Raw genomic sequence first — 14,135 nt, forward strand, 5'->3', positions numbered from 1 at the left:
CTCTCCTTTCAGCAATCATTTCCTCTACTCATACCTAGGATCTACAGGATCTACCTAGATCAGGGCCCTTGGGTCTTCAGCAAATGACTTGGTGGCTAGGCCTTCGTATTCCTTCCAGCATGGAGTCACGGAGTTAGTGGCTTCTCTCTCGAGGTTGAGTTTTGGGTTCTACAGCTCATCCAGTCTCCTGACTATCTTCAAATGTCTCCTTTCAAGTGGTATTCTCAGATAACATGATGGATCTTCTTTGTCCCTTGGTCAACATGGAGCCACCTCCCGAGATCGAGTCAGGCATATCCTTATGGTTCTCCGCACCACACAAAGTCTAACATTCCTCCTATGCATTGCATGTTTTCATCATCTTTGTACTAGGGTGCTTGGGCAAGTGAACAATTTCCCTACAAGGGACACTGTCCAAGTGGCACCTGCTGCATGAGCATTCTTCAGCATGTAGCATTGTATCTCCACCACACTCTTCTCTTGTTCCCTTTTTTGAGTCTAAGAGGAGGTGTTGAGAAACCCTTCACCTGCAGTTTGCATTTTTGCATTTCTGTGTTTTGCATTTAGGGTTTACATTTAGGGTTTGCAACCCCAAAAAGAGGCGCCATCCTAGACTAACTGTGCCTATTTATAGGCCATTCTCTCATTCATTCCTTACGGCTGATTCATTCAGTCCGTCACCTCTTCTCTCCAGCCTTTCCACTACCCTCACACCCCTTCAGGAGGACATTGCGGTTCGTGGTTCGTGGCTGTCATTATCATCTTCCTTGTACTACAGCACCCTTATTCCCTTGTATCACATTCACTCCATGATTCAGAACTTCATCATTCCATTCATCAGAGTTTCTTCTCTCTTCTCTTCTCTTCTCCATGTTTGCCGAGTTCACTCCATGTTCCTCCCCGCAAACCCTATTGTCTCGCTGGTACATCATCTTTTGACAAAGGGGAGTGCTAAGATAGGGGAGTATCGCGACTCAAAACATCAAATGGAGATCATGGAGAAGGTGAGTAGATGGGTCGAAGAGGCTCAAGCACCCATTGGACAATCTTTGCCGGATCATGAGGACCATGGGATATCTAGTATAGAGCCGCCCTCCTCACCAACCTACATATGACCAGCAACGACTAGTCAAGGGCACGAACCTCATTTCCAGCTAGATGAAACCACCTCGCTGCAACCCGACCTAGGGATGGAAACCCAACCACCCAAACAATATGCGACCAAGGAGGTTGATGCAGGACTGATGTTCAACAAGGTCCCTAATTAAGCTTGAAGCTGCTGCTGGAGCTAAAATCTCTACTTACATTGCTGCTACCCTCATTTTTTGCCCTGCTCTCCCTAGCACTAAAACCAAGGATGTAAGAACTTCAAAACCTAGCAAAGTGTATATCTGAACAGATAGGGAGAGCAGGGCCAAAAATGAGCTTGTGGCTCCATTTTAATGAAGTTTCTACTACTCAAAGAAGACTGATGCTATTTTGTGATTGCCTTGGTTGCAGTTTTGTTGCTGCTTGCTGTTAACATGAATATACATATGATCACACTTGTACTCATGCAGTGTGTCAAGCACACTACAAATGCATATTTATGATCACACTCCTACATTCTTTTTATGCACTTATATAGTGACTATTTCCCCCTCAATTTTATGTTTGCAATTTTTGCAACCATAGTTCTGAGAATGTGTTGCTGTTTTTCAGTTAGTTTCATTGATAAGCACCCAAGCTTCCATAGAATCCCTTTTCAACAGTTACCTTGATAAGTTTTAAATGAGTGAAACTAAAGAAATTGGAGATAGAGTGATGGATCACACAATTCAGGAACCACAAGGCAAATTAGCTCAACATATTAATTTAAAGAGAGGAGAAAATTCCATTACAGGACCCTGCCCCCCCCCCCCACGGATGTAAAATACACAATACAAAGAAGGCCCTGTAAGCAACAGCTAACTGCATCATAAATACAATGGTGAGTGAACAAGCTGTAGTACCAAACCATGAGGTGCTAGGTGAAAGAAGGTGCCAGAGCTCCATGTCCATATAAAACCATCTCTCCTCCTCATCTCCAAAACCACATAACTTACAAGTCCATCCAGAAAGTGATGCTTAAATACCATAGACTTGTTGTGTTTAAATATGTTTTGTTCCCATACCAAGCTTCTGACTACCAATTACCAGAGTTCTTGGAGAGAGAGAGAGAGACCCTCACCAGGCTGGTGATGATACTGCAACAGTGAGCAAGTAATTGCATAGATTGATCAGCAGTAGATTCCACATCATTCTTATCCATGCTTGTTGATGCAACATACACTACCCCAAACTTGTCAGCATACAATAGCCATTGACTGTCATTGCTGAAGGTAGCCGCACTCACCTTCTTATTTGCATGCCTGCATAGATCATTTTCTTTTTACAATTGGAAACTATATAAGCAGCAGCAATCACAGTGAATGCAATACAAGCAGGGACTGTTGAACTTACATGGTCTTTATGCATAGCCATGATTCGGTATTCCACAGTTTCACGAGTTTATCATCGCCAGCAGACACAAACAGCTTGCCCTCTCTATCAAACCTAATGGCTTTGATTGCATCATCATGACCTGAGCCATCTTTAATGGCAATTGCACACTTTGCACTGTCAAGAATGGAGTCAGCAAAACAAGCACAGTTGGAAAGAGATCTTTGATTATCTCACTTACCTTTCCAAACAAAATGAAAGGCCAGGTATCATAGCATACATTTGCAACTCAATGTTCTCATATTTATTAAATGATGCAAATAAGAATACAAAACTAAAATCATCTTAACAACAAATTTCATGTCTAAGCTTGATTGATAATTTTTCAAAGAAAATTTTTAAAATTTTCATACCAAACTCATATATGACTTTGAACGTCCACTAAAGTAACAATCAGCCAACATGTATTCAGCACTTTTGAACAACAAACACTTCAAACAATAAAAATGCATCTCCAACAAAGAAACGGTAGGGTTTTCAATGGTGACAAAAGTGTATATGACAAAGATTAGCAGTGAATGAGCTCAAAAAATTAGATCATGAATAAAATACAATGAATCAAATACAATGATGATAAATAACCTCCTCCATATCTCTAGGACCAAGGCTGAGTATACAGTTCAGAGATCTCAAGAAAAGCAAAAAAGGTAGCTAATCACTGTAGACGTGCTTTGCACTTTGCAAAGGGTGATTATGATTGCTGCGTTTTGAAAAGGCAAGGCTAAAAAGGATGAAAGGTAGAGGGAGGTTGTATCTGAAGTTGAGTATGAGATAGTATAGGCCCTTCCAAGTGTTGGAGAGAACCAGCGATGTTGCTTATTGGCTGAAGTTGCCTCCACATTGGCGAAGACAAAATGCCTTTCATGTGAGCTTGTTGAGGCCTTTTCATGGTGATGTGCCAAAGGATATATCTGCTGAAATTCAGCCTAAGGTTGAGGAGCTGGATGAGATATTGGTACCTGAGTGAATTTTAGCACACAAGGAAAGAAAGTTCAAACGTAAAGTTTCCAAAAGGTATTTGGTGAAGTTTCAAAACTATTCACCAATGAATGCTCAATGGATGGAAGAGAATGACTTGGACCACCCTCATTGTTGCAACTTTACCTATCTTTTAGTTAGGGCTGACTCTGGATCGAGCTTGCTCTAGTTCAACACAAGGGTCCAAAGCAATGCCTAATGCTCAAGGGATGGGTAGCAACTCCACTCCGCCAATAATGGAAAATTCTCATATATAGTGGATCTTTGATGTATTCAGCATGTATTCAAGGTATTGTGTTGACAATATGTTTGCCATTAGGTCACTACTCAATGTATTAGTCACCGTAAAATGTATTCAGATGAGTATGGTTGTTAATACGGCTCTAAAACTATACATTTGCATCAGCCTATGATTAGCTTATGATATGTTTATGATCAGTTTTGTGATCAGCATATGATCAGATTATGATCAATTTATGCTTAGTTATCAATGGTTTTCAGCTGGTTATATGGACAGCAGCATGTTTAATAAATGCCATTGACAATTTAGCTATGGTTTATGCTTAGTTAATGCTTTACTATTGTTGTTTAGTCAAAACAGTTGAGAAACATGAGAAATGGATGCATCCAATGGGTTTCTAGCAACAGTTCTGGACTATTTTTCAATTTTTATCCTATGTTTATATTGTCTGGCAATTTTTTGGGCATGTGGCATACTTAAATAGTAGTGGCCAATGTTTTGTCCACTATGAGGCCCTATCGAAATTCTAGTGCAATATACTTTTGCTTTGACAAATTGCAATGCAAACGGACACGATTGCACAAATTTCAAGGGGGAGCTCTGTCATGGGTATGTGAAATTTTTGAATGCTTTGCTTATGCTAGAGAAATTTGATTAATTTAATAATCAAATGTGCAATGTTGAGAATGTTGAGATGCACATGTGATGCAAATGTGATGCGCAAGCAAGTATTTCACGATAACAAAGCTAGGACCTCAAGGAAATAGTGGGAGTCCAAGGCAAATAACAAGTTATATCACCTAGATTCTAAGTGAATGTTGGTGTCAATTTGGCCCTAGGATAATTAATTGGCCTATAAGTGTCAATGATGACACTAGGGATTATGCATTAATTAATGTCCATGGGTCGGTGAAGGCTTGGGACCACTTGGGATTGCAAACAGCCTAGTCAATTAATGTGTGGATGGGCACATCTAATTTTGGGTGGGGTCAAAAAGGGCTGAATTAATATTCAGAATTATTTAATTGAAAATTAATTAAATAGTTGAAATTTGTTGGAAAATGAAACAAAGAAGGCTGCCACATGGCAAAAATTCCCATGCAAGAGAGGAGAAGGCTGTTTGGGGCTGGTAGAGCCTCTCATTTAGTGCCTGCAAGCCGAGAGAGAGAGGAAGAATAGGCTGCTGGTCAATTTTCTCTACTGTGGAGGACCTTCTGGGCCTGGAGACTGCAGCAAATGCCCTACTAGAAGCAGGCAACAGCAGTTATGGCATCTTCAACAGCTGGTGACAGCATTTGATCACTGGTGACAGCATTTATTATCCTCTCCAATAGTAGGTGACAGCTTTCTAGGTCGATCTAACAGGGCAGCAGCAGTTTGAAGAGTTTCCAGTGAAGAAAATCAGAAATTTCTTTCTCTACAGCATTCTCTCACCTTCTGTGTAGCTTATGCTCTAATGTTCTCAGCCCTTTGAAGTAGATCTCAGTCAAATTTGGTGGACAACAAAGGAATTTCTGCCGTAAACCCTAATTTACAACAGAAATTAGGGTTTAACAGCCATCTTGGGACCCATGCTAGCAATTAGAGTCATTGAAGATTGAAATTGGCAACCGGAATTGGAAGATTTGCCAGTGATTTCATATGCTAGCCCATCCTAATTGATATGGGGCAGCATTTGGCTAGTCAAGGGTCTAGAGAAGTCCTAGGTGAAAATCAAGAGGCAAACTTATCAAAAGGTTTGCTGATCATTTATGATAGCAAGAGGCATTTGGATCAATAGTGGAGATTGTAGCATCTCAGTTGTACTCCATCCAATTGTAGCACAAGATTAAAAAATACCGCAAGGGGCACCAATTTTGGGGCCAACAAGGTGTCCAATGTCCAAGATTGCATGGTAAAGTTTGTATTTCCAATTTTGTGAATTTCTTAATTGCTATAATTAAGTGCATAATCAAGCCTTCACCACCCCTTTCAAGAAGGAAGGCTAGTTTCACAAGGCTACATGGCCCTAGGGTCAATGGAGAGCCAATCCACATACATACAGTTTCAAGAGCCTCGAACAAAGCTCTAGCTCTTTAACACTTTCATCACACCAACACCTCCATATGGGGTTCCCATGTGGGGACCAAGCCTCTACCATAGGAGAGCCACACAAAATAGGTCCCTACCTAGGGGCGAGGAGATATATGAGGGATGGAAGCAAATGGACTCTAGAGAGACTCCTAGCACTAATGATTTCACGAATGATTCGGAGTAAGCCTCTGTACCACATGAGATTGTCAAAGCAAAGATGGGAGCACCACCCATAGTAGCACAAGCTCTTTTCAACATAGTGACTCTCCTGTATAGGCTCTAGAGCTTGCCGAGACAAAGATACCCTAACTCGCACTAGAGTTGTCTAACAGCTAGCATTACAAGGGGATATTTAGTGTTGATATGCTTAGATAGAGGCACAGTTGCGGCTATATGGATTACACATGGATCACCTCCCACCCCTGCAGTACAGCTTGGATTGCTCTCACCTAGAGCTCAACCGAGTAGGTGGATTGCTCCAAATCTTCTTCATGAGGTTTGCACTTGTTGGAAACTAATCATATCTGAGTGTTAGAGGCTTTAGTGTGTCGAGAATAGTGAGAAAATGAAGTGGAAAAAGAGCTTGAAATAAGGGAGTTATGGTGGATTAGGGTTTGATAGGCAGACAACTAGTTTTTTTACGGAGCAGCATGTAGGATGAATGATTCAGCAAAATATGAGTTGGAAGAAGCTTATTAGCCAAGCTTGAAATGCCCTATGGTAGTAGGATAATCAGGTTGCACGACGTAGAGAGAACAAGCATACAGACAACCAGCAAGTGCAATTTCAATAGTGAGCTCAAATTTTGCCAATGTTGAGCAATAGCCAGAGCAATGTCGGTGTTTGAAGTGTCGCAATGAAGCTTTAGTAGTAGGAGAACACTTTTCCAATGGCATAATGTGAAAATCCTCACTATCCACATATGACTGCAAATGAATTCATAGTTTTCCAATGATAGGGGTGACTGAATCTGCATGTCCATGACAAGCCAAGAAACTAGCCTCACCCATGGGACCCATCTCATCATCTCTAATGCCCAACTTGGCTGTCAATTCTAGAGAAATGAAGTTGGCATGAGCTCCTGCATCAAAGAAAACTAAAGCATTCCGATCCCTCACTTTGCCCCATGCACGGCATAGCTCTGATGCATCCATGTTTGGTTGTTCACCAACAAGATCGGATACCAATCCAGTAGAAGTTTTATGCTTCTTGTCTTTCTGATCCTTATTGTCATTTGCATGGTTTTCAGACTTATATTTTGGGCATTCACATGCTATATGCCCGTCTTGTTCACAAACATAGCATTTGTTTGCATTATACAATGCCTTTCTTTCATCAGCTTTCTTAGCACTAGCAAATGACTTTTTGCCTTGTCTGCCTTTTTGAAAGAATGACTTTGACTGATTCTCAATATGTTGACTCTTTTTTTTAGGATTTAAACTTGCTGCCCAAAAATTCAGTCTTGCTTTATTTTCAGCATTTTCCTTTGAAGCATCTTTGCTGCCCTTAAACCCTGTGACATGTCCTTTTATCAATGCATAAGATGTATTCGCATTTTCAATCAATTGTGCCATGCTAGTTACTTTAGTCTTGGTGCAATAGTCACGGATTTCTTTGGGTAGACCACAACAATAGGTCTCTATTTGATCAGCCATCGTGACCTCACAAAAAGAGCTAACTAACAACAAAGCTGCCCAGAATTTGTTTGTGTACTCTTTCAAATCAGCACAATGAATTGCATCCAATTGGTGCCAAGCTATTGTCACATCCACTTCAAAAGTGTTTGTGAGCCATTGAGAATAGAAAACATGTTTGAATTGCACCCAAGTTGCTAGTGCCTTGCCTTGCATCAAAAAGGGTTGTCCACCACTAAAGTGCATTTCCTTTTAAAAAGGTGGTTGCCTTGCACACTTTTGAAGGCTGGGAAAATTTGCCCCCAAAGTAGGCTGCATCAAATTGTTGAATGAAAGTCAAAGCCTCCAATCTATCCTGCATACCATTAAAGGTTTCAAATTTGACTACTCGCCCACCTTCTTTGTAGTCTTTAACTTTACTCAAAGGTGTCAAGTAACAAGTTATCATACACAGGTGGCTAGTAAAATGGTGGTCCCGATGATGCCATTGCTGCATTTGCATTTGACATATGCCCAATAGTGCCTCCCAAGTGACCAAACATTCCAGTTTGCATACTTGGCTACATAACAATCTTACCATACATACCAATGTGCATTTGGGGCTGCATTGCCTCATGATAGTTCCCTTGAACACCTAGCATAGGTGGCTGAAAACCAGCTACATTTTGGATGCCAACATTGGCAGGTGCCATGGCATCCATAGCCTAAAACACTGATCCACCCCCAAAATAACCTAGATGCGTAGATGGTGGAGGAATTGTTTGTTGTCCATGAGGAATATGCTGCACATTATTCCCTAATGGATGATCATGCTGCTAAATTAGAGTCTCTTGCACATTTAGCATTATAGGTGTCGGTGTATGCAATACCTTTGACTGAAAAGTTTGCCTATGAGTCTCACGTGGCTGAATGCAAAGCAACTTTTTCCCCTTTAACATCAGGAACAATAACTAACCGATGCAAGTTCATAACAGCACTTGCTAACTGTGCCATACACATTGCATTTTCTTCTTAAGCACCTTGGACTTATGGAATTACATGTGATTGAGCTGCATACTCACCAATCACAGTTGTTGCTCACTATCCTAAAGCATTTTCAGCATTTGGAAACTCAAAACCATGTGTTGAGTGCCTTTCAAGAGGGGATTCCCAACTTTTTCCCCTTTAACATCAGGAACAATTCAGAAATTGAGGTTGCTGAACTAACCGATGCAAGTTCATAGCAGCACTTGCTAACTGTGCTATACACATTGCATTTTCTTCTTGAGCACCTTGGACTTATGGAATTACATGTGATTGAGCTGCATGCTCACCAATCACAGTCGTTGCTCACTATCCTAAAGCATTTTCAGCATTTGGAAACTCAAAACCATGTGTTGAGTGCCTTTCAAGAGGGGATTCCTGTTCCTCACTCCTACTACCACTATTGTGTGACATCTTTTATCGTTTGTCCCTTGTTGTACACTGTTTTCAACGATTATAAACCTTGTTGTAACTGAATTACAGCAAACCAAAATGCATGTGTTTGCTCCTCGAGACAACCACAAGCTCACCTCCTTCAAAAAGTTGGTGATGTCCCGACAACTAAAACATAAAACCGGCCTTTGAAAGCCCAAAGGTCAATTCAACTTAACAGTAAATTCAGCAAGAAACTCCACACACAACTAGAGCTAGAGTGCTCCTACACACCACACATTGAAACTTGTTGGCCCCAAAGCTTGGAGCCTCTAGAAGTGTTTGCTCTTCTTCCAGCTTGGAGGCTTCCCCTCCCAAGATGAATCATGCAGCATCTCTCTTAATGCTATCATGGCGGTGACTTCTACCTTGCTCTTCCAGCAAGAAGCTTCATCCTTTTCATCATTATCTTCTTCCATTCATCATGGTTCTTGACACCACACAAAGACTGACATTAGGCTCCTCTTCCCCCTTCGGCATCTACATCCAAGTTGAGAGGGGGTTCCTACCCTTCTTGGTATTCTACAAGCTTCAGCACTTTGTCTTCAACATCGGCTTCTCCCCCCCGTTGTACCTTTTCCCAGTTATTGTCACCACACCAACATACTCCTTCATCACATGGATACCTCATCACCTTTTTTCCTCATCATCAACACCCTCGAGTGGATGGGTAAGGTTGTACTGTTTTGTTGGGTAAGGTTGTACTGTTTTGTGATGTGTTGGGTGTACCCTCCCTACTCCCATCTTCTGGGTCACTGTTGCTCGATCAACTTCATCCCATAAAATTTAACTCACTTTTTTTTTAAAAAGTTGAATGTGGTTCCATCTGCCTTTGTAGAGCTTAGTAGGCCACTGGGCAATCGACGTGCACCCTTTGTCTGATGCCCTATCCTCTTTGGGGTGACTACTTGGACTCTCTTGGTAAGATAACCATCGCCTTTGGGCTTGGTAGACCACTAGGCAACAGACGTGCACCCTTTGTCCGATACCCTAGCTACTTTGGGGTGAGATGCCTTAGGATAAGTAAAAATCAAAGTGGTTGGCCTAACCTTTCAACTCAATTTTGGGCTTGAGAGGGGATATGAAGCTAAAACACACTTTTCAACTGATTAGCATTCTTAAACAACCCCAAAACGTACTTAATTAATAAAAACCCTAAAAAGGGGAGCGGTCCAAGAGAGTTTCATGTTGAGATATCGAGCTCCACTCATGATACGCCAGGGTGACCGTTGTATATTTATGTCACCGACTTGTCAGTTGCAGACGCGGTTGGTACACCGCCCATGAATAATAGCTACATGATAGCTATCCTTATCTACTCTAGTTCGTGGCTCAGTTAGTATGCCACCTTAGTTAGTTAAGTTTGGCTTGAGACCCATATATAGGGTTCTTCTATTTCTTTGTACTTGAGTTCTTTTGGCTTACACAACTAAGAAGAGGAAAACTGTTTTCAGCCTCCACCCTTGTGTGTCTTCCCCCATTGTGCAAGCAAGAAAGCTTCAAGCGAGACTCCTTCCTTCTCTCCCACAATCTTGACATGGTATCAGAGCCTTGTTCGTGGTAAGGAGCTCAAGAAAGCAAGCCAAGCTCGCGGTGGTCTGGTAACAGGAGCAGTGTTGCTTTCATTTCCTGTTTTGGGAGCAGATCTCTGCAGGTAGCACAGCCGGAAATTGCAGGAGTGCATTGTCTCAGGTTGAGACGCCCTTCGCGGTGAAGCAAGAGGGCAGTATATGCTGCGGGAAAGGGCTTTAGCCCTTGGCGACCTTGTTTTTTTTATTTGAGGCCATTTCGGGGCCTGTTTTGCAGACGGAAGTTTTCTGCACGCACTCAAGAAAAGGCTCAGTTTTATGCTGTGCGACCACTGTTCTACAGGTCGGTGAAAAGTTACTGTAGAAATTGCATCGTATGCTTGTGCGCAGAGACATTGGGAGTTTCAGAATCATCCTTGGTTCCTGTTTATGCAAAATCGTCACTAGAAAGTGACTGTGTGGTCAAATACCACTTTCGCCAGTTTTGCAGATTTGCCCTTGTGAGGGTGAAGCTGTGTTTTTTGCAGTGACAGAATTTCTTGCAGTATTCTGTAATGGCGTCTGATTCTCTTTCACAGATTGTCACTGAAAAGCTTGACAAGAACAACTTCCAGGCATGGAAGTTTAGAATGACGAATTTCCTTATGGGAAAAGGATATTGGAAATTTGTTACAGGAAATGAAGAAGAACCAGTTCTTCCTGATGTTCCCAATCAACAACAAATGCAGGCATTTAAAACATGGCATGAGAGAGCCAGGAAAGTTATGTATTGGCTGTCTATCAGTATTTCAGACTCTATGATTGTGCATATTCAGGATGCAAGTACGCCAAAGGAGGCATGGGATACTTTGTCAAAAATGTATAGCACAAATACGCAAGCCCGAAAAATGCAGCTCAAGCAAGAGTTGCATAATGTGCAAAGAGAAAGTATGAGCATCAACGACTACCACATGAAGGTGAAGAAGATTGCAGATGCACTTGCTTCCATTGGGTCGCCAGTGGAAGATGATGATTTAGTTTCCGTGACCTTGAATGGTCTAGGAAAGGATTATACACAGTTTCGGACATCCATTTCAGTTCGTGAAAGATTTCCTGATTTTGAGGAGTTGATTGCTCTTCTAATTTCTGAGGAACAGAGAAATGGTGGTGCATCTTCTTCAGGAGGAACTTCAAAAGAAGCTGTCTTCTACTCAAATGCTGGAAGAGGTAGAGGCAGAGGTAGAGGAGGCCGATTTGGAGGCCGTGGCAGAAATCAGAATATGCAGCAAACTCAAGAAAACCAGTCCTATGGAGGAGGACGTGGTAACTCTAGAGGCAGGGGGAGCCAAAGAGGTCGTGGTGGATGGCAAAGAGGCCAAAATGCAAACAGTAATGTTGAATGCTACTACTGTGGTAAAATGGGTCATATGGCTAAAGACTGCTATAAAAAGCAGAATGACATCATGAATGGAAAACTGCAACAAGGGAATTATGCATCTTCTAGTAGACAGGGTGATGACAGAAATGAGCATTTGTTCATGGTGCAGCACATGAACAATTCTATGACAAGTGCAGAAGAAAGCAATGATGTATGGTATGTTGACTCAGGTGCATCAAACCACATGACAGGTCATGCAGAATGGATGGAGGATGCAAGGAAAATGGAAAAACCAGGATTTGTGGAGACTGGTGATGATACTGCACATCCTATTGTGCAGATTGGAAAAATTCCCTTGTCTATGCAGGGTGGGAAAAAGAAATACCTGTCCGATGTATTTCATGTCCCGAATATCACCAAGAATCTGGTTTCAGTTGGTCAAATGGTTGAACAGGGCTTGCAGGTCAGATTTAATCCTCATGGATGCTTTGTTGAGGATATGAAAAATAAAGGTCGCTTGATAGCAAAAGGAAAGAAGAAGGGCAGAATGTTTACATTGGATGCAGACATGTCTGAATTGAGTGCAGCAATGTTTGCACATGGGACCGGTGTAGTTGCAGATATTGATATCTGGCATAAACGCATTGGTCATGTTAATGTACAGCGACTTAAATCAATGCAGGCCCAAAATATTGTTGAAGGATTGCCCAAATTCAAGGTTGCAGAAATGCATAAGATATGTGAAGCCTGTCAGTTTGGAAAACAGGCAAGGAAACCATTTCCTAGACATGTTCAAGAGAGTGAGAAGCCATTGGAATTAATTCACTCTGATGTGTGGACAACTAAAGCTGCATCTCTTGGAGGCTGTCATTATTTTGTCAGTTTTATTGATGACTATAGCAGAAAAGTTTGGGTGTATTTTATGAAAAAGAAAAGTGAAGTTTTTGGGCATTTCAAAACTCTTAAAGCTATGGTTGAAAAAGAAACAGGCTTGCAGATAAAATGCCTAAGGTCAGGTGGAGGGGGAGAGTACCTCTCAAATGAGTTTGCAAAGTTCTTGCAGGAGCATGGCATAAAGCAGCAATATTCATGCAGTTATACCCCACAACAAAATGGAATTGCAGAAAGGAAAAACAGGCATATTGAAGAGGTATCTCGTGCCATGCTCAATGAAAAAGACTTGCCAGATTTTTATTGGGCTGAAGCAGTTGCTACAGCAGTCTACATAATGAACAGGACTCCCACTGCAGCAATACATGGAATGACTCCAGAGGAGAGGTATACTGGTAGGAAACCAGATATTTCTCATTTGAAAATTTTTGGTTGCATTGCCTATGTACATGTGCCAGATGAGCTGAGATCCAAGTTGGATCCAAAAGCTGAGAAGTGCATCTTTATTGGTTACTCTCTGCAGCAAAAAGGGTATAGATGCTATAACCCTTCTACTCGTAAGTTTACAGTGAGCAGAGATGTTTTTGATGAGATGAGTAGCTGGTATAAACCAGTAAATGTGATTGATGATGAAGATGCACAAAATGGTAATGCTACACAGAATTCACAGCAGCAGTCACAAAATATTAGTGGACCTGGAGCGTCCTCTAGCAGTGGTTCACATTCTTCGCCATGGACAGGCAGATTGAGATCAGGAGAATCTTCTCAAAGCAATGCAGATAGTGGTATGCAGGTATCACGAAAAGGAAAAGAGAAGGTTGATCAGCCCATGTTTGATGTGAATGCAGGTCACTCTTATGTGGATGGTGAATCCAGTGGCTCAGAACAGAGCATTGATGATGAGTTGGGTATTCCTTCTATTGTTACACCTGGAGTAAGGAAGACCAGGGATGTTTTGAGAGCACCTGGGAGTGAACCTACTTTGCGCAGGTCTACAAGAGCTAGGTATCCTGTGGATAGGCTGAAATATGATGGATTTACAGCCATTCACTATGCATATATGGTCAAAGTGATACAGGAACCAGAACCCACATCTTTTGAGCAAGCCATGGGAAAAGAAAAATGGGAGAAAGCCATGGATGAAGAAATGGATGCCTTGGAAGCAAATGCTACATGGGAGTTAGTACCTTTGCCTAAAGGTAAGAATGCAATTGGCTGTAAGTGGGTTTATAAGGTGAAGCACAATGCTGATGGTTCTGTGAACAGATACAAGGCAAGATTAGTAGTCAAGGGGTATGCACAAACATATGGCATTGACTATGAAGAAACATTCAGTCCGGTTGCAAGGATGGCAACCGTAAGAGCAGTCATTGCTATGGCTGCATCAAAGGGATGGTCTTTACATCAGATGGATGTAAAGAATGCCTTCTTACATGGTGATTTGCAAGAAGAGGTCT

The 14,135-nt window shown here is 41.7% G+C and overlaps 1 protein-coding gene across 1 annotated transcript in view; it reads right to left on the reverse strand.

The window, feature by feature from the left end:
* Positions 1-14,135, reverse strand: part of TRM82 (Transducin/WD40 repeat-like superfamily protein) — a 91,514-nt gene that overhangs the window by 73,833 nt on the left and 3,546 nt on the right. The window contains exons 2-3 of the mRNA XM_087681711.1: positions 2,482-2,637; positions 2,210-2,390 (exon numbers count right to left, since the gene is read on the reverse strand). Coding sequence (XP_087537837.1) covers positions 2,210-2,390; positions 2,482-2,637 — 337 coding nt within the window. The remainder of the gene's footprint in view (positions 1-2,209; positions 2,391-2,481; positions 2,638-14,135) is intronic.

This window comes from Lygodium microphyllum, chromosome 7, assembly GCF_053477565.2.
Source record: "Lygodium microphyllum isolate KBCC chromosome 7, Lygodium_microphyllum_v1.1.10, whole genome shotgun sequence".
Classification (NCBI taxonomy): domain Eukaryota; kingdom Viridiplantae; phylum Streptophyta; class Polypodiopsida; order Schizaeales; family Lygodiaceae; genus Lygodium; species Lygodium microphyllum.